The 21790-nt window shown below is 39.9% G+C and overlaps 2 protein-coding genes across 2 annotated transcripts in view; both read left to right on the forward strand.

The window, feature by feature from the left end:
• LOC105568077 (nucleolysin TIAR-like) overlaps positions 1–21790 on the forward strand; it is a 307843-nt gene that overhangs the window by 37317 nt on the left and 248736 nt on the right. The window lies entirely within an intron of this gene.
• On the forward strand, positions 3551–7902 carry LOC105567995. Its single transcript, XM_012023320.1, has one exon. The coding sequence runs from the start codon at positions 3773–3775 to the stop codon at positions 7175–7177; it is 3405 nt and encodes a 1134-aa protein (XP_011878710.1). The 5' UTR covers positions 3551–3772; the 3' UTR covers positions 7178–7902.

Below are 21790 nucleotides of genomic sequence, written 5' to 3' on the forward strand. Positions count from 1 at the left end.
CTGAAATTTCGCGCGCTCCGCAACGCCGTAATGACAAGTGATATAAAAAGAACGATATTCATAGGAGCACTTATATCACTTGTCATTTCGCCGTTCCTGAGCGCGCGAAATTTCAGCCCTATCATTTGTGGAAAATAATCGCTTCTAATTTAAAAACTATTATAGCCTCGACACTTTTGTATTAGGATTTTCGTCTGGAAATGTTCTAAGGAATCTGTCATTAAGAGGACCTCCGGTGGTTTTAGGACACCCTGTATATATATTCTACAAAACAAGCATTATTTTTTTTGTATTTCGATTGATCGACTTTTTAGATATATGTATATACGTAGATAGACTTTCTAGATATGTATACTGCGTCAGTCTTATCAAGGAACAAAAGAAAGAACAGAACACTTTAGTGTGCAGAAATCTCTACGACTGAAATAGCGTTACACCTCCGATGTGAATAAATTTCCGTACTAATAAGGGAGGGCGCAATCTGAAAGCAGTGCACGATAGGGATCTTAGGCGTACGCATTGCCGATGATTATACTGCGACTATTTTTAACCAGAAATTAACTAATTGGCAGTTTCTTATCGGTGTCCGCTAACGACTAATCTAAAGTACTGATCAAATCCAATTCTTTGCCGAACAAATTGATCCCTTTTCTCCAAGTTTCCGAGGAACTTTTGCATATAATGTACAATAGAAAGTGTCAGAGTTAAATGAAGAATTAAATAAAAGATAATTGTACTAGTTAAAGAATATAGGACGTTGCACCCACATGTATCACAATGTGCGTGAAAACGAGAGTCCGCGTGAGATACACGCGTTTCCATACGGGCAGTAAAAAGTGTATCCGCATGCAAAAAAGTAATTCAGGTATAAAAGTGATTCTTTCCACGACAGGAAGTGAAACAAATGTCAATTTTTTTCTATTAGAGAGACTGCATTTTTCTCTTGATTAAGTGTAGGTACACGTAATCGTTGGTTGTGATTATAGTAGACGTATAAATTACAACAATTTAGATTCCGATTCAATATGTTCTTACAGATATCATTATTTTTATTTGTGTTTTTTTGCATGCAATATGCTGTTGGGTCGCTCTATCGAGCACTCGATAATGACGTTCTATAGAAGAGCAAAGTATAAGGAGTGAAACTTTTAAAGCTGAAGAAAAGTATAAGGAAACAAAGATATTGCACATATAAATAAAAAAATAATTGTATTTTTTATTCACATGCAATTTTACCAACTCTTTAGATTGTCGTAACAAATTACAGCTACAACATAAATTTACTATTCAATATAGTTGATAACTAAACAATTTTTATATCTGATGTATATAATAATTTAATTTAAGAAACATGAAAATACATTTCGGACAAACATATCTCGGTTCATTGAAACTTTCTTTTGGTGACCTCGTTCGCATTGATGGATCGCGTGTACGTACGCTGTCTTGTAAGTTGTATATCTATTGTATTAGCCTAATCAAACAATTATCTTTTATTTTGATGATAGTAGATTAAATTACAAAAAAATGAAAAGTTTCGTTGATTATTGACTTTAAATTTGTGCACTTAAATTTATTATGTGATCAAATTATTTCTCAAGATTATATACATTGAGCAAGTAGATCTTTTTAATAAATTGATGAAAATTAAGTGGAAACTGGGAGAAATTAAAAACTATTTAATACAAAGTGCTTGTTATAATACTATCAATAAAATTATTTTTAATTATTTTTTTATTGTTGCAGAATTGTGTTGATGGAAAAATTTAGAATAGACTACACATTATATTGAAAATTTGTCGCGTGTAGTATGTACAATTATAATTGTTATAATTTTTTACAAGCGAACGATTATTAACCGAAGCGTATAATAATATAATATAATAAATCTAAAGAGCTAGGTAAAAGTCGTTGTAAGTCTATTAAAAAGTGCAATTACTTATACGTACTATATATTTCTGTTTTCTTATACTTTTCTTCAATTTTAATTCTTAAGTTTTGGGCTGATTAAGAAAATCACGTTTTGGGGATAAATAATGAAATGCCGCGATAAAAAAACGAGACTGCATATACAAGTATCGTTAAAAATGCAATTATCTGAAAGTGCAATCATTGTAGTACGTTGCCGGGTTGCAAACATTTCCCGTGGTCTTTGGAGAAAGTACGGTTGATTATGTTAGCCTTGCATCTCGGCCATCGTGCCACTTAAAAGAAGCCAATGGTTTCTTGCCGGCATTGACAGACGGTGAGCTTCTACGTTCTCACCACTTCTTCTCATCGGTCTAATATTTTCTAGAAGAAACATAAAAATGCCATTGTGACTAACTACCGTAGAAAATCGTTTTATATATAATTTGTCACAGTATTTGCTACAGCGAAATGACACGATGCAAATTACTTACTTAAATTGTAATTATAAGCGTAGTTTTTCGATTAAAATAAGTTTAAAGATACGTATGTATTTAATGCTATCCAATTATTTAATTCAATTTACTTAATTCAATTAACTTTGTTTTGTATATCGTGTTATAAGAACTTCGAAATTGTATTGTGGCTAACATCGTTTATTAGTGTAACAGTAATTTAATGTCTATTACTACAGCTAACATGTTTTATGAATAATAGCTTCTTTTGCAACAGACATTTATGACGAAAATATATGCACAAATTTTGCGCATTTTAGTCTTATATGTCATGGGAAGAAGACATTAGTCAATCATTAACAATTAGGAACGATCAAGTAAATAGCTCTTGGTAATAGTTCTCTACTGTGTTTACGAAACACCATGCAGTTATGAATTCTTTTTTCAAAATTCACAACCGTATAAATAGCAGTTCTTTGTTCTAAAAATTGCCACGCTTTGTGCTAAAAATAGACAAAGTTAGCACCTCAAAAGAAGCCTCATCTATTCATTTTTCGTAATTCGTCTTCATGCAACACCTACCATTTCGCTTACAATTGACGTAATTATTCACTCACGTGCACCCTTCCCTAATGCCCAGAATGTGTAAACGTGGCTTTACATAATTTTCACATACGTTGAGATGACTTCCCGGGCTTAAGCGAATAACACAGGAGTTCTCACGGCCTCCAATATAGCTACTACACAATAGCGGGCATGGGTGATCTTCATATGTTGTGCGAAACTATTCTTAAGCGCCCAACGAACTAATTAGAACACGTATAGTACGGCGCTTCGGATGCTTGAATGGATACGTGCAAGACGTAATTATTTTGCTTTCATTTTCGATAATAACGTTTATAACAAAGGTATAATCTTATAATGTAATGCTTATCTACACAGTATACTCTGATAGTCTGACGTTTTATTATATAACACATATGAAAAAATTAAAAGTTAAGGCGCAAACATGGACGATTAACGGTTACAATAACTGAATTTTTTTTATTTGCGATATTTAAGTAATTGCTATTTTGTTAATTTACATTTATATTTTGTATTCAATAGTTATACAAAATATAGCCACATAATTTAATATAGGTAAAATTAAAAAAGGAAAATACTAATGAAACAAAAGTAACATTATGTTAGTTTTATTACGAAATATAGTAACGTTTTTGCGGCAGTTAAATCTTCCAAGATGTTGAGAGCGCAACGTATTATTATCTTTACATAAGTTATATTATCCTACGAGTTTATTTTCAGTGTAATAGTAGACAATTAGTGTGGAAAATAAAGAAACAAATTTAATCGCAATAGCCGTGAAGCCGACACTTTCTCCGATTCTAGTCATCCTGTTCTGCTTTTAGATGTTATTCGCACTGTTCTGCGTCCTGTTAATTGGACATCACGTACAAGCGGTAGTCAACAAGGCGACCTCGCAGGTACCGTTAACCAAGGAAGAGGAGAAAACCACCAAGGTTAAAGCCGATGACAGAATAAGTAATACTTTCGGTTCTCCATCTGACGAATATGGACCACCGTTGGGGTCTGGTTTCAAAGGACCCGCGCCGGTATACGGGCCTCCGGAATTAGTCGGCAATCTTGGACCGACGCCTATTTATCCACCGCCGCCGCCAGAATTGCCACCGCCTGCATTTGGGCCATTGGCCATCTCCTACGGGCCGCCGCTAAGTGTCAAGCCTCAATATGGGCCGCCGAAGCCAAATTTTGGCCTGGCAACGTCTTCCCTCTTTTCCAAGCCTATTTACGGGCCGCCGAAACTTCATTACGGGCTACCGAAACAACACTTTACGCCGCCGTTGGTTCCATTTCCGTCGTTCAGATCACCGAAACCTCAGTACGGTCCACCATTGAAGCTCGTCGCTACATCAAGTCAGCAATATATACCGCCTAAGCCAGGTCACGGACCACCTATTCCTATATCGCTGCAGACTTACGGTCCGCCACCTCCGAAATTAGCTATTCAGTTTAATCCTCTGCCCAATGACGAGTACGGTCCACCGCCGCCGCCCGTATCTGCGCCGCAACCGCAATACGGTCCACCAGCTGGTGATTTATACGGACCTCCACCGCCAGCGCCTCCGCCAGGAGTTCCAGCGCCACCCACACCGCCTGACATAAAGTACGATGGATGGCAGCCCATCGCGGCATGGGCCACCGCCCCTAATCAAAGTCCTCCGACAGATACGTATGGTCCTCCTCTCGTCGACGCGAAGCATAATTACGTCGAGAGTTCGTCGCAATTGTCTCACGCTCAATTGAGCGCCGATTCGAATGTGCCCAGCGATTCTTACGGCGTGCCGTTGCAAAATCCTGACGACCAAGACCTGAAGACGTCCGTGCACGAGTCCTCGGCTTCCTCGGAGAATAATGGATTACCGCCGCCGCCGTTGCCGCAGAACGAACCTCTGCACAACAATCAAGGTCCGGGCGCCGTAACTACGACTAGTCAATCCGACCATCAGTTCGGTCGACAGCAATTGAACTTGCAGTACGGAGCACCAAACATCGAGCCCTTGTCCATCGTAAAGACAGTGGGCTTTGAACTGTTGCCTACAACTGGCGCCTTGAACGCGGATATCTCAGGCTTACCATTGTCAGGTGGTGCCACTGACGTCTCATCGTTAAATCACATTTCGAATTCGGTCAATGCCAATTCCGCTCCGCATCATTCGGGATTAGAGTTGACATCTGACAATGGCGGGTTCCACGCCGATGCTCTAAGCAACGGCGGAGATTCTCACGGATTTCAAAATGTAGAGAATGACCTGTCCTTGGAGCTGCCGAAGCTGACGCCGGCGAGCGATTACGGTCCGCCTTTGGCAACCGCTACTTTTGGAAACCCCGCCGATCATCTATCAGGAGTGCCTCTACTTTCTCCTCCACCTTTTAATTCTTATGGCGCGCCACCTCTCTCCTCTTACTCGCCGAATGGTCCTTACCCCGCGGCTCATGGAGGACGTGGTCCGTTGTTTTCATCATTCGGAATATTTGGAGGCTCTTTCCACAGGCAAAACCTGCATTCTCACCGACTTCATGGTCCATTCAGGCCACCGCCGTTTCCCATCGGCTCTTTGATACCACCGCGAAATCGGGAGCCGATTAAATTCAGGGAACCAATACCAACGGGACTGCTGTCGAATATTAATCGATATTTGCCGCCGCCTGCAAAACAGCAGTTACCGAATCTTCACGTGCCAGTATCTTTCCGCCATACATCGGGATCGAACAATCTGTTTTCGGGCCCTGCCGGGTCGTTTAACGTACACAATTCTCCAATTGCCGCGCCTCACGTTCAATATGGCATTCCATTATCGTTCAACGATTTCAATACGCCAACGCCGCACTTAACTTATGGAGCACCTAACTTTGGCCCGCCGACTTCTTTCACCTTAACGCCCGGGTATAACAATAACCTGTACAGCGGCATTGGTAATACGCTGACAACGACATACGGCACACCTGTGGTAAACGCGCCATTATCAATCGGCGGCGGTTACGACTGCAATTCCTTGCAGCCACTCTTGCCCGTGAACGGAGCGTTGCATTCAAGTACGGGATTGTCCGCAACCGGAGAACTACCTTTAAGCGGTAGTTTACCTTCAGGCGGAGAATTGCATTCCAGCGGAGAGCAACACTTGAGTGGAGGCTTATCTTCAGGTGGTGAAGTGCCCTCGAGCGAGGGGCTATCGTTAGGTGGTGGATTACCCGCGCATTCTAGTGGCAAGCTGCAACTCGGTTTTGGAAATGCAGCAACTTCCGCGGGAAACGCGGACATTCACAATCCAGTTTTCACGGGAACCGATTTGTCCGATACCAACAATCAAAATTCCATTTTTGCAGATAACGCACTGCCGCTTACAAAACCGCTTGGCGATTTTCTGGGAGGGCCCTCATTGAATACACTGGATTTACAACATAACGAACAACAGAAGATCAATTTGAAAGACAGCTACGGTAATCCAGTAGGTCTCACTTATGATTCATCCAACGAAGCGAGTGACACCAGGGCCGTTCACACATCTGTCGCAGACGTTTCGAACGAGCTCTCCGGGCGTTTGCCTAGTCAGTCTAACAGCGTCTATCCCGCGGCAGCGTTGTTCGAACAGGGCTCAGAAATCTCGGCTGAAGCGCTCACCGCAAGTCTGACCGCGCAGAGCTTCGGCCAACAAAAGAGTATAGGCTCGAGTGAAGTGGACGCTAGTCAATTTTTGAAATCGAGCGAGGGTAGCGAGGCATTGGCTCTGGCTCAGAGACTGACCGCTGACAATGCCGATGGCTTTGAAATTCAGGGTTCCAAGGGCACTTACAGACTGCAGATACAACCAGCGGATGGTGGGCTGGGCACCGAGAACTCGGATGGTAGTATCAGACACGACCAAGTGTTGTCCAATGGTCTTCTTCAGGACATACTGGCTGCTATAGAGCAGCCGGAAAGTGGTCCTATACAACTTCAAGGTCTACCTCAGGCTCAGCAATTGGATAAAGTTTTCGGTCCTGACGTGCCGCAGAGTACTAATGGTCACTTTATCACCGTAGACAGCCAAGCGCAGGATAACGGATTACAAGATCGAGTCGAGAAAATTAGCGATAGCAACGAGGATAAGGATTATTCGAAAAATCAATCGGTTGCTTTGTTCTTCAACACTAAATTCGGAGAATCGAGAAAAGAGATTAGATCAGTGTCGAAAAACGAGACGCTGGCCACGACGGGAAACGAGCATAACAGCAATAAAACAATATCCTCGTAAATTAATTCATAAGTGCCTTTGTGAAAGTAATTTATAGTATTCTTAATAATAGCTTCAATCGCCCCAATTCTCTTTGCAGAGATTTGTCGATTTCCATTTCCAACGAGAGAGAAGATACCGCTGCTAACGCGATGCCGTTTACTTTCTTTGCTTGATTAACGAATATGTCGGTAAAATGTCAGCATTTCGTGTCGCTCGCGACACAATTTAAAATGTTTCTTGTATATTGAAATAAGGACGTGTAACGTTCTGGCGCTGCAAGTTCCATGGTATGTGGTTTTCTCAGATGTACAATGACAAGCACGATCATACGTTAATACATAGGATTTCTATTCCTAAAAAGGTTGCGATAAATAGATACTTTGCAAGTTAATGTTGAAACTTTCCTGTAACTCGTTTGATTACTTAATTTCTAAAAATGATTCGTGCCAAGAGATTGCGTAATTTTTGATAGCAACACGCTGAGAAAACGTGAAAGCCCTAAAAATACTTGATCAAGTGAAAACCGAGATTAGAAGGTATGAAGTGCGCGGGCATCAAACGAAAGTTTATGCAATCCTTTTTATCTTATTTTCACGCAAGCACTGCGAGTGAAAGTCATAATTATTTGTTGGCCAGTATCGATAACGTCTTATTAGACAAATCGTCCGCTTGCTCAAGAATTTCTCGCCTCTCACCAGGATTACGGGAGCGATTGTGGGAAGAGGCGCGGGTATCAACGGCATTTTTATCGCGCGAGAAGATTTCACGTCCATGGAATCCTGATCCCCTTTATCAGGTCAAACGTTTGCTGAGATCCGACCGAGGATCCAGAACGCTCCGACTTTTCCGTGTCCTCGCGTCAGCGGCTTATCTTATCCTCGTCCATGGAAATTTCGTTGACTCGATAGTTCTTCCGAGAACGAGGGAGTTATTTAATATCGAACAAGATTTTCGTGTCGGATCATATCGATAATGCCACCGCCTTCGATCCGATTCGGTGGAGGTGGCGAAGTCTGGCATTCGCTGCTCTCGCACAATGCATGAAAACGTTAAGCGCGGTACGAGGCGCATTACGCGACATTTATTAACACTTGATGTAGGTCAATAGGTTACGGCACCGCTCTCGCGCGAGGTCTAGAGCTAGCGATACCCGCGTAAAGTCACTTGGTCGTTGGTAGAGGCTGATCGACGGCCTCGTATCTTTCGCGGCTTTAGCCTTCACCGAGGTGAAAGTTCAGAACCTCATTTAACGACCCGGCAGAACAGCGCCCGGTTCCTATGAGAATCTCGTTCCGAGTGAAACGCATTGCTCGTCTCTGCGGGCGTGCAAGTGCGTACCGCTTGGTTTTGCATGCCTTTGTGACGATAATCGGTGGATGCGGACCTATTACCGTCTAGTCCGCTGTTAGGTGCGTGCGAAGAAATACACACATGCCGTGCACGCGCTTAGGGCCGTGCACGGCGGAAACGCGGAGCAACCTCGAAACGTCGATTACTATCGGGCACGAGAGAACGCGAGCGATGTACGTTTATTTCCTTCCGCCGCTCGCGTATTAACGACTTTTATGCGACTCAGGATTCGCAGTTCTGCGCGTAAGTTGAAAATGAGCGCCTGTCGTGAAAGCGCACCGTTAAAATCCCGAGTGTGGCATAATCTTAAAGTTCTTGCATTTTTATGCCCTTTCGCCTGGCAAACGGTTATGCATAACTTGGTGTATTGCAGATACGTAAAATAAGTAGAGCGTATAGTTTTAAGAGACGCTCATTGTTACAAAGTACGCAGTGACGATACTGCCAAGCCATAAAACGCATCCATTTGCTCCTAACCCACATCCACCTTTTTTTTTTAGAACTTTAATTTATATACTTTTTACTAGGGCTTTAATTTATATTTCATACACGCAGAGCCTTTATTATATCCGATGAGCAATCAATTGTGATCACTCGCCGGATATAACGATCTTATTAGCCTGTACTCTTAATTACATATGCTCCTCATGTAAATATACGGATACTTTGTAAATAGAGCTTAACGTTTATTACTACTCCCATCTTTATCTTCATCCTAATCTTATTTATTATGTGAGATAGAGTTGGACCTGATGAATGTGACAATAAAAGCTGCAATTGCAATTCTTGTGTAATAAACGTTTTCTTTCTCTGTCGTTATAGTGTTAAGTAATTTACTCTCTATTTACAATTATGCTCTACACCAAGATCAGTCGTAAATATTGGCATTAGCAGCACGGGATATTACAGGAACACACGTTGTTTTCGAGTCCATTTGCAGAGATTGGCCCACCGTAATGTGGATTACAAGTTTGCACATTTGAAAGTGTTTGTCTCGAGAAAGTACTCGGCTAAATCGGCGGTCGCCTAAATACCGCGGATTCTAGCACGGCGGAGGAACGGAAACGTATGAGGGAATTAGGTATCCGCCACTAAGTAGAATTACGGTTATGTAAATGAAACGCTATCGCTTCGTCTTTGGTTAGAAATGGTTAGCACCCAGTTTCTCGCGTTTAAAATCGTTACGCGTAGATTTTCCACGCGAATCCATTCGCCGTGTTCACCAGCTTCTTTTCTCACTATCTACGTCGTTCCGTTGCGCGTTTCTTCTCTTCCTCTTCATTACCTGCTGCTTCGTGTTACTAGACAATACGATCATGAAACTTCCTGTGCAATCTGAAACTGAAGCTATGAGAATATTCGCACGTTTCCCGCTATAAAGAGAAGCTTGCTCGCGTTAAACCAGTGGGTTGAGTAAACTAATTGACGATAACGTAAGACGTAATTTTAGTATTATATTTTGTTGGTTTTTCAAAATGTGCGATGTTAACGTAACTAATTTCGAACATTTAAATATTAAGTAAATATTTCTGAAAAAATTTTGTACTGTTAGACTTTAAACTATTTATAATAATAAGTTACTGCTTTTAAATAATATATTACGTTAGACATAGTTTCAATTAAAATACTTAAGTTAGAAAATTATTATGTCTCTCTTTCTATAATATATATTTGCGTAATAAATAAAATAATTATATTTTCGCTTAAAGAAAGAGGAAAAAATATATATTTTATAAAAAAATATATTTTTTTATAAAATTGGAAAGACAATATCACGAATATAATCAAATTATCTCGTTTTACGTTAAATAGATTATATAGTAGATATTAGAAAAATGAATATATTTAGCCGGTGATGATAATTTCCGGAGCTTGTTAAAATTCATCGAACCTGCATAAGACATTAGAATTTGTTGCGAGGAAAAAAAGTTGATGTCTACAAAGACGAAGTGAATTTTATCAGCCCTTAGGTGATCTCGAAGGCGCGTAACGACTTCCTTCTCGTGTAGTTCTAATCGTACGCCGTATCGCGTGGAGTTGCCGGTTTTTCGGGACAAGCTGGTGACGAGGAGGGATTGTAAGGGATCTCGAAGGAAGGTTTCAAGGGTTAGCCAGCGGGAACGTATGCATTTTTCGCGGAGCTCGGAAGTGCTTTATTTCCATACTGACGTCGTATCCGTACACACCGACAGTCATACTGATCTCAAGAGGCACGTTGTTGCCTCATGGGCGATATATACGGAATATAAGGCAAGCCGACAGGCGGAGTCTCGGATGTATCGTTGCCGGTATGCCCGGCATAGCCCCATCGCCGAAGGCAAAATTGTCTTTCCCGTGAATAGCAAATAGTTGCTGAAAACGAGATCCTCAAAAAAAAAAGAGAATTTTCTTTCGCGAGATTTTAGAAAACGCTTGGAAAATAACGACGCTCGAATCGCTCTGCTGCTCGAAGTGTGTTTTCTTTAATTTCTCGCCGACGTGGCCTAATTAGAATAATGCCTTTTGTGTGCTGCTAAAAATCCTTCTCATGTCAAGCCGGAAGACACGATTGCGTTTGCTCATTTATCTTTCGCGATTTCGTACATGCAGTCGCGATTTAAAACAATACGTAGAGTGTAATTATGATCACCCGATTAGGGACATTCTCACATCTTACGTTTTTTTCTCTTCCGTATCCGCATTACGACAAAGTGGGTCTCTAGGACGATTTTTTTTGCACACAATATATAAGTGTCACAAGTAATGATGTAATAATGCAAGTAATGATGTGTATGTTACCATGTCATAGAGAAAATTGTTGCTTATTTTTACATAAATTTAAAGATAATGCTTAATTTTCTTCTACACTTATCCTCTTTAGATCAAATTATATAAAAAATATTTTTTTATAATATTAAAAAATTTTTTTCTTAAAAATTTTAGTGACTGGTTTATAAGTTAAAATAATAAAGCAAAGTCTTTGAAATTTTTAATATAAAAAGATTATTATTTTTACTTTACAATCGCAATCCATAAGTAAGAAAGAGCACGGTGATTCTATAATTTCATAATTTTTTTAGATTGTTATATTTTATTTAATTTATTTTTCACTTATGTTATATATAAATTTTGCATTTGTTAAAATAACTGAAATCTGTAAATACTAATGTTCATTGGGAAAAGCAATCGCTAAATATAGGAAAACGAGACAGGAAGAGTGCACGTGTCTGTATTTATGTATATTGCATTTTCTATTTGACGGCTCATATTTTATAAAAAGAGAGCATAGTAAATTACAGTGAGCGGAGAAAGGTAACAGGCGATGTGTATCGAGAGGATTTCGACGATCTCCTGCGAGTGATTTGACCTTTTTCCACAAGAAATTTCATAAGAAAAAGAAAGTATAATGAAGCGACGATTAGTATTCTACTTTGTGAAATGAACAAGAAGAAAGATCTCGTATTAATGATATTATCACGTTAAGTCTTAATTAAGAAAGTAATAATACTTATCAATATTAATATGTTTCCTGTGAAAGTCTCCGCATGATGGAATCTACATTTAATTAACAAACAAAGTATTAGCCTTTGTTTTTACATTTTTATAAATTAATTACATTGCAGATTAAAGTCATGATATTGGTATATACTCGTACGTATTATATATTAAACATTGAGAATCGGAAAATATTAACGAAGAAAAGGACGGTATATTGTTAGCAACTAAAAGAATAACTTGTATGCGAGGATTCTCTTGCGTTAAAATGTCGCATACAACAATAACCTTTGTAAAAATTGTGCGTATAATATCGTTTATATGTGCGATATCTACGCAGTGTCCAGAGTTTTAAAATCAATTGCGTTATCGGTCGACATGGATCGGCATATCCATGATCGCTCACGATTGCAAAAGATAACGGATATTTATAGATATGACAAATAACACCGTTCCATGCTATTGTATATGCACGTCTCCTAATTTGGTTAGCCGGATTAGTGGCGTGCAGTTTCGCTCGTGTAATCAATTTATTGACGTATTAGCCTTCGTGTGTGAGAGTGAACAAGGATGATTACGTATTCCACGTAGCACAGCTGCTTAAAAGGTGATGATCCACTCCCACGCGATTTGTACGTAAATGTTGAAATCTTGCTAAGCGGAATATATAAGCTGAGAACGTATTACTTCTTTTTTTCATAGAATGACATTAAACAGACTTAATACATGATTACTGCAACGTATAATAACAGTGAACGTGTTTCACACGATTAACATTTCACTTTCAAGTGGTTTCATTAATCAGTATAGGCGATTAAATGATTTTAAAATAAATTATTAATTCAAGCAACACTCTCAAGTCTTCTCTCTTGTTATGGCAGATTTATACGGGTGGAGAGAGAACAGTTCCTTTCGAATTAATATTTGATTTGTCCAGACGCTTTAGGCAAAGAACAGGAGTCACATTTTGAAATCTCTTTGATCTTATAATCAAAATAGCAATCTAGTTAAGATAATGTGTTACATCAAAGTAAAGTAATTATCAAACAAGTTGTAGGAGCGAAATAAGTCAATAAGGAAATAAGGAAAGCAAAAATAGAAGTGAGAAGAGAAGAGGTAAACGGCTGAAAAACAGAATGAAATACGTTTGTAATCGAAATAGAGAAAGAGGAAAGAGGAGGCGCGGGAGACGGAAAGAAGTCTACGAGGAATTCCATAAAAATCGGTGAAATATGCATAGTACCGCGGAACGTGGGGAAGCGTCGCGACGTCGTTGAGCGTCTCCGGGGAAACCGGAATCTCAGCGCAAAGGAAGAAGGAAAAGCGGGGAAATCTGGCGGAGGAAGAACGTGGCGGTCCAGGATGAAGAGGGAGACGCGAATGAGGGCGGAGTGGGCGGTTGGTGGGTACGCCACCCTCTCCCCTCGAGAGGGTGGCGTAGGACAGATAAAAGAAAGGAAGGTTAGAGAGCGAACATTCGGAACGTCTTCTCGAACGAAATCTAATTTCGCTCCCACGGCGAAACTAAGCTATTTTCCCCGCAATATGCACGCACGCGGGCGTGCGCAAGTGTTCCGGCAGCGTTTCCCGGCCTCTTACCTCCAACTCTTGGCGCTCTCTTACGAAGGAGATCCTTTCCGGCGAATCGCGAGCGTGTATATTCACGAAATGGCAGATAAAATTCCCATTGTCGTAACCCACCGCTCAAGAGCGACATTCCTCGTAATTTCGCTACGGCCGTATTAGCCTCGGTAGTTGGAAAACGATCTTTCATTTGGATATGTTCAGTCCGTTTATATATTCCCACAATGGTGTTGAGAGCACGTACGGGGTCCTGCATCGTTTGCTAGCTTCTATACAGCGGTACGGTATAACACGCGCTAAGGGTCATTCATTATTTTCAACGCTTTGTCCTTTTGCCGGCTCTATTCGTTAGAAGGTAACTACATAAATTGCTAAATTTTTGTACAAAGCCAACTGTTTGTTGCTAATATCAATTTCAACAGACGTAGAAGAGCAAGTAAACTATGCAAAATACACTTTTTGCCTCATTAGATTTTCATTCAATTGCGAGAATTTTAAGTTTAATTGTGCAAGTATATTCAAAGTTAACAGAGCAAGTGCAAAAAGATACGGTGCGCAATAAAATTGTTATTGAGAAAACTTTGGGATTTATCGAAACACACGTTTTCGAATGTTATGTGATTCTTTATTGCACTGGCAGTTCAATCGGTAACTTGGACAGTTCTGTACGTGAATTTCTTTTATTGGCTATCCGCAGAATAGAGGGTTGCCGGAGGGTGTCGTCAAAACGTTTTACATGATGTTGATCCCCTTTATAATTCGTGCCAAGGGCGAGATGATGATGCGAAACACCAGCCGGTCTCTCGACAATTTCCAGTGACAGAAAAACTTTGTGTAGATTCAGCAAGAGAGAAAGAGGAAAGCATTGAGTTAATGGTCCATCTCGCCATGTGCACACAATTAAAGAGGAATCATTCCGCTCGAGTTGCTTATTCGTTTGTGTCACTTTCTAATTACAAGAGCGAGATTATCCCGTAAGTTACATTATTAATTGAGTGATGCAATTTTTTATATAAAAAACTTTTTAAATTCTACATCGCAGCACTAAAACTTTATTATATTATAATTACTATAAATAGGTTTTTATATATAAATTTAAAACAATCATTAAAGAGTACAGTGTTTTGTCATTTATCTCCTTACTAAAGGAAAATACTTAACAAAGTATAAAAATAAAGAATTTTTTCACTGCGCTATACGTATTGAGAAAGTAGACTTGGTTAGCTTATTGCACTTAAACTATCAATTGAACATTCTTTAGCAGAACACAGAATATACTAATAATTGAAAGTACTCTTCGTGTATTCTACTTCTCGTTTCCTTAGTTTCTACAAACTTCTCAAGGCCTTTTAAAGAGGAAAAGATTCTCTAAGCCTTTCACGTAGTTGAACCTCGAAGGACTATCGAGAAGGAAGTCGAAGAACGGACGAACGAATGGTACGGCGAAACGGTAAAAGTAGCGGTCGTGAGATGGTGGCGAGATGGTAGGGCGCCGGCTCCTGCGCTCTTGCCCTAATAATTAAGCCGCCGTCGGTTTTTGATGGCCACTAAAAATGTCGCGGAGGGTCGAATGGTTAAGGAGTCTCGGTAGAACCGTCGTGCTGCTGGCTTTTGCCGGTGGTAAAGGACTCGAGAGGAAGGTGGCTGCCGGATCGAAAGGGAAAGGACGGGGATGGCCCTTATGCTCTGATATTAGCAATACCCCGTCTCGTAAAGTCGACTGTGCGGCAATTCGAGTCACTTTGCGAACCCTTTATATACTGCCTCTCCCGCCTTCTCTCCCTTCTTCGTCCTTCTCTCTGTCCCTTTCCCGCTTCCGTCCTCGACGCAAACTGAAGAGAACGTAACGCGTGGAGGCGAGAGAAAGAGCTCACGCGAGAGGGAATGACGAGGAAGGAGTCGCTGAAATACTGGCAGAGGCAGTGATTTTAATGCGGGTGGTTCTTAAATTTTACGTCACTCCTTGCCCTCGCCGTGTGCACCAACACCATCGCTTCATTTTGGACGCGACCTGGAACGCGGGATTAAACTGTAGTAAGGTAAACCTGTACCACGAACGCTTCTCGACGTTAATTCGGTTATGCGGGTTAGAGATTCAAGAACCTCCTCGCTGCTATATGGCGTGAAACTGACGAAATCGCCGCCGAAATTTTGGAAAGATTACTTGGAAAAAATTATTTCATGTCATTACGTGCCATTGTAATATAAAAAGTTTCAACGCCATCACAAATTAATTTATATTTATTTTGTGTAATATAACATAGATAACTGAATACTGATGTTATTTATTGTATCTATTATTTCTAAGCATTTTAATGAAACTGTTAACAGGTACCTTAGTCATATTCTGATGCTCAATCTGTTTTAGTTAGATTAGTTTATATTTAAATTACAATTACAGACTCAAATTTAAACATACATTTTATGAAATAAACTAATTTTTTACTCGTTATTACATCACATAATTTTCCAACGCAGAGATTTTTAATATAAAACAGCTAAATCTATGTACGTGTAATAAATAGAGATTTAATAAATTAGTTGGTAATGGTGTGTTACTTAATAAAATTGCAACTTCGGCAAATTGTTATCTCTTGAATGTAAGCATTTAATTAGCTCGATCAATTTAGCAAGATAATCAAAGGATCGGTTCATTTCACTTGAAAATTGTCATCACGCAACACGTAATCAAAATACCACATTTATAAACTAATAATTCAACACATTGTTACTCGCAGAAGAATGGCAAATTGCTTATGCCAGACAAATGTTTATACAATAATCGCTCATTTGCAACCTGAATGTTTACATTACACCGTCGTATGATAGGCCGCAATACATTTCGCAAATTCCTGTTTCCGCGCACAAATAACGATTAAGTATTCTAACAGAATGGCATCGCAATCCGTTTTATATTTTAAGTGTTATTTCAAGTGTTATATGCTAGATTCTTTAATCGACGAGTAATTGCGTTCGCTCAAAAAATTCACCTTGTTATTATTTCCAATTACAATTAACCTTTGCAGTGTTTCCAGGTAATTAAGCGAATAACGAGCGAAGGAAGAGTATGAGTAGCAGGGTAAAATTCCCCGCCACATCGCGCTTCTCTGATTTAATAAGTTCATTATCTAATGAACAGATGTACGGGACTACTCTCAATGGCGCCGCCCGCTTTCCGATAATCAATATTTTTAATTATCACATTTTTACGAATTTGACTGTAGATAGCTTTTAATTGAATTTGAAATCAGCGGCCTGTCGCGCGGTTGTGCTTTAACTAATTTCGATATGGTTTATTTATCTGATAATAATCACAAATCAGTTTGTATTACATTATATATGAGTCAATTTGCATTATTTTATAATAATTTATTAGCTCTTCATTACATTGTCCAATATTTTTACTATCAGTAATATTCAAAGTTCGTGAATGTGAATAAATTTCCTAAGATATCTTCTTTAATAAAGAATTTGTCGCGCGAATAGTCACAGGAGCGACATTACTGACTTCTCTGTGCATGATTATCAGCGAATAATATAATTGAGCGGCAAAACGCCTACTCGATAACAAATTGCACAGAATGATTGCGAACGATCTAAACCTTTAATCTTTCAAGACAAAGGCGACGAGAAGTGTTGGCTGCGACTGCGGCTTTAACTTGATTCCCTTCTTTTTCCTTCGTTGTTTCTCCTTCTTCGTGAATTAGTAGAAGGAGATAACAAAGAGAGAATTAAGATTCGTACACACCGACCGAAGAGGGCACACTCACGCAAGTTAATGTATGCACCACGGAAACTTTTTTTAAATCGTCGGCTTAGTCCCTTTCTTGCTAATGGTTGCTGAAACTCTGTGAAAATTTCTTACTGCTGCTCAGGTTACTCACCCAGACGAATAACAGAAGATGAGCATTGGCCTCGCCTATCGAAATTATTTCGGGAATTTTCTCTCTCCCCTCTTTCTCTCTTTTTCTTTTATTCTTTCACATTGTTTCTACGTTTTTTACTACTGCAATTCGTGTCTGTACAATTCACGGTAAGTGAACTTTCGCTTTGTATTTGTAATATTAATTATTAAACATAAGTCATATTTATTATTTGAAATAAAAAATTATATAATACCAACACACACATATGAAATATTAATGTGTGTCATAAACAAATAAGTAAATCCTTTGAATAGATTCTTTTTTGAGATAGAACGAAACAACATGAAAGATAAAAGCGAAACTGTCGCGTCGGGACTATACAAGCAATCTCGATTCAGGCGTCGGCCGCTCATACGCTGAGTTATACCACTCGCCATTCAATTACTCACACGACACATCGCGGGTATGTTCGATTGTTTCGCTTTTGTATACACCCGCGATTTCCTCTTGCACGTCGCTCCAGCGCGGACCGACTAACTGTACCCCCGGGGAGACGTTAATTAACCCGCGCTAGCGGGCTTCAAATAAATTTCGGTTAGAACGTGAGAAGCAACAAATCTGAGTCAGGTGGTGTCAACTGCGGCGAATGCGAGCCACCTCTTACTTGAGTTACTTCAGCGCGGGGGTTTTGCGGCTAGTATGGTATTATGGCGAGACACCGAGAGCGAAAGAGAATGCGAAGAAGGGACCGAGAGAATGACGAAGACAAGAATCGCAAGAGAGAGAATAAGGGACTCGACGGAAACGAGAGAGCGTAAGCGGATAGAAGACGGACGGAGAAGAAGAAACGGGGATAGAGAGGGAAGCGAGAGGTATCCGAAGGGAAAGCTACCAACAGCGTCACTGCGTCTCCCGCGCGTCCTAATTAGAGAAATTTAAATTCATAGCCACCCCACGGTCTTGAACTTACCCTCGGCATACTCCCGCCTGTACTTTCATCCCCGTCTCTCTCCTTCACTCATCCCATCTTTTTCTCCTGTCCCTTCGTCTCGCCTCACTTTCGTCGCTACGTCCGAGCGCGGTGCGCATTCCTTAACTTAAGCAATTACGAATCGTCCCCCCCAGTGACTCGGCCGACTTATACCAAAAGATAATGTCATTTTCCATCAGCGTTCTTTACCAGACGAACGATCCCCCTTAGCGTGGCCTGATGCCGCGTTGACGATCCAATAGCGCTTGTCTCTGGAAACTCAAGGGCATCTGTAACCACTTAGCGGTCTATCTAATACAAGTTTTTCTAGAAGAATTTTCACACTGCGCCAAAAATTTATCTATACTAAAAGCTAACGGGAGTAATTTCCAATATTTTTGCAGCACAAACGGTACAACATTTTTTAACAACGAATTAATATTTCTCTGCTAAATATTTCAAACTGAAGAGATTTTGTCCTACAGATTCGAAATGAAGGATAGATTCTACCTTGATACTTGTTGTTCTCGTAAAATTCAAGACGAGTAGTAATTTAAACTAATTTAAACTTTGACATCCCAAACTTTCGGCGTATACGTGTTTTCTTGCGTGGCACCTCTCCCGTGTAGAAGATGTCACGTTTATCGTGTCGGCGGGCGATAGACAATGGAGCTACTAAATGTACGTAAATTACCCTCCCTTTACACAGTCGAACGCGCGCATTAGTTGACGAATCCCTCGTATCTTTAGTCAATCTACTGGGGATGAATTAACGACGAGAGGTGGGAACTGGGAGAATGAACCGAGTAGTTCAGACAGGAAATTCGTAGGGTAGGCCCTTGGGTGATCTCGAGAGTGGTCACTAATACTCCCTAAGAACGCCCGGCAGCAGCCTGGAACGCCGTTCCCCATCAACTCGTGCTGCGAACTAACATCGGATGCATTCCTTCTTGATTAGGCTTCCTTGCGGGAGGTGATTTACTCGTATTTGCAAATACAGCTAATTCGATTGATTGACCGGGAGATAAACATTGTTTTCGATCTCGGGGTTTATCTCGAGTATGTTTTTCCCCCCCTTTTTTTTAAGCGAGAACGAACGTTCTTTAAAGCGAATAAACTCGTGTGCGTTATGACAAACGGATTGATTATTAATAACTCATGATAATGATGACGATGATTGAAACGTAATTACAACAAATAGTAACCAATAACTGTTATGCGTAAGCACTTTAAATAATAATGCAATATGCATTATTATAATTTCACGAATGCACGCTTTATTGTACATGTGTAATCATTTCATTTATGTAACAATTAGAATTTATTTCGTTCTCAATGCATAATGCATGAAATTTATGTATCCGATGACGGCAAATGGATTTTCACTGCTCGACATTTGCAGCCTAGAAGTCTGCCCCTAACGTTAAAATCTTTCAATTTAGTATTCTCTTTTACAGTGGTAGATCGTGTCTCTCGTGAAAAGTTTGCCTCCGCTCGCGAGTATATTTCTACTCGGACGTAATTTTTTGCGACCGTGCAAGCTAAAAGCTGTTATAAATCATAGGGTAGCTGGACAGTCATTTATAAGGGAGCCTTTCGAACTCTCGAAGTTGTCTTGGATCATAAAAAGAGAGCTCCATGAAAAGATTTGAATGGACGAAATTGCGATTAAAATTTAAGAGCCTCGAGAATTACCGGTATGTTTCAAATGTCCATTAAGTGTATTACATATCGGGTAAGTAAACAAACCAGTAGTAAACGATCTAAAAATAATATTTAGTTGTTTCAGCAGGAAAGATGCTGTATATAAGAAAAGAGAAAAAGCTAGTACGAGCCAAATAGAAACTCTGTTCTTTACGACTAAAACTTTATGCTTCCTTGCTTTTAACTTTTTATGGAATTCTGCACAAGCAAGCTGTTTACACGCGTTGATTGCGGATTCATCAAGATACGAATGACGTATTGCTTGAATGCTACCTTTCCCTGCTCTTTGTCTTCAGACAACCCGAAAATGACATCAGCATCTTAGATTAATAAAACCTGTAAAAAAAATTGTACCTTTTATAACCAGATTTCCGTATATTTTTTCCGTATATTTGATCGAATCTATACTAAAATTTTATTTTATCTTAATATTACGTTGCATAAATTTCCTCTATAATATCATCAATCGTGGCTATTCGGTTTTTGTTTAGTAAAAATAATTCTTCGAAATAGATTTCTTTAATAAAAAGAGTCGCGAGTCCTGCATATAACATAGTAAAAATATCGAAATAACTATCGTAATACATTCTATTACCGCTGCGTTGTGAAACGGAATATCACCAGGAAGCGCCCGTCGTGAAACGGATGCGCAGTCGCGCGCAGCATGGTGCACGATAAAACGTGAGACAACAACCATTCGGCGGGTCTTTCCCCTTTCCCGTGCTTAGATAAATCTGTGCTTCTTTGCGGATACGGCGCTTCGAGCACCGCCGCCGCGCCGTTCCGCTTTTACTTGCGAAAACACCACCAAACATGCGGATGATAGGTACTACGCATGAAAGTGTCCGAATGGGGCTTCGAAGCACGTTGCACTTCTGACAAACTGCGACTACCGCAGGTAGTGCCGGTGGTTGGTCTAGGCCCGAAGTTTCGAGGGAGCTAGGTAACGTCGTTGGCACCGGTTAATTTGCATCCCTTAATGAGTCGCTCACGTAACGCTCTTATCTTTACACCCTGCCTCCGCTCCTTTCCCCCGCGTTCTCGTCAGAGCGATTCTATTCCCCTATCCCTCTTACTCTGCTTCTATACCGCCACAAGGCATTTTCCTCCTCCAACAGAACGGGCCTCCGCCTCCCTAGCTTCAACTTCTTCTCTGTTTTCTTGTCATTCGGCCTTGTTATTTCTAAGTTGTATCCCATCTCCCTTCTCGACTTCTTTCCACTCCTTCGTCTGTGGTCTTTCTCATCCTCACGACGTATCAGCCTTCAATCTTGCGAGGGTCGAATCGTTTCTCGCCACGCTTCGTCAGAGTATATGCTATTAGTTAGAAACTAAAAACTCCAATTCATGTGGAAAACATTCTTGAAGATCCTGATCAAATTTTGTAGTACATACTCGTATTTGACCGATGTTTCATTTAGAAATGAAAAAGTTCGGAGATTATTAAAAAATGTTCTATTCTTTGTAACATTAACTTTCGCAGCATATAGAGAAAACAAAAAGTTTTCTTTTTTTGAACGCAAGGTATCCGCATAAATTTTTATTTGTATGAATTGGTATTTTAGGTAGCAAATGATTATACATACATTATGAAAAGTATTAATTAAAAAATGTATTTATGAAATCTATTGTAAAGACGTATACAACAGAATTTTCAAAAAATTATCTTTTACACATTTATAT

The sequence above is a fragment of the Vollenhovia emeryi genome, unplaced genomic scaffold (assembly GCF_000949405.1).
Source record: "Vollenhovia emeryi isolate VEMERY1.0 unplaced genomic scaffold, V.emery_V1.0 DF939132.1, whole genome shotgun sequence".
Taxonomy (NCBI): domain Eukaryota; kingdom Metazoa; phylum Arthropoda; class Insecta; order Hymenoptera; family Formicidae; genus Vollenhovia; species Vollenhovia emeryi.

Coding starts and splice junctions, on each gene's coding strand:
- LOC105567995 (XM_012023320.1), top strand. CDS start 3,773: ATGTTATTCGCACTGTTCTGCGTCCTGTTAATTGGACATCACGTACAA.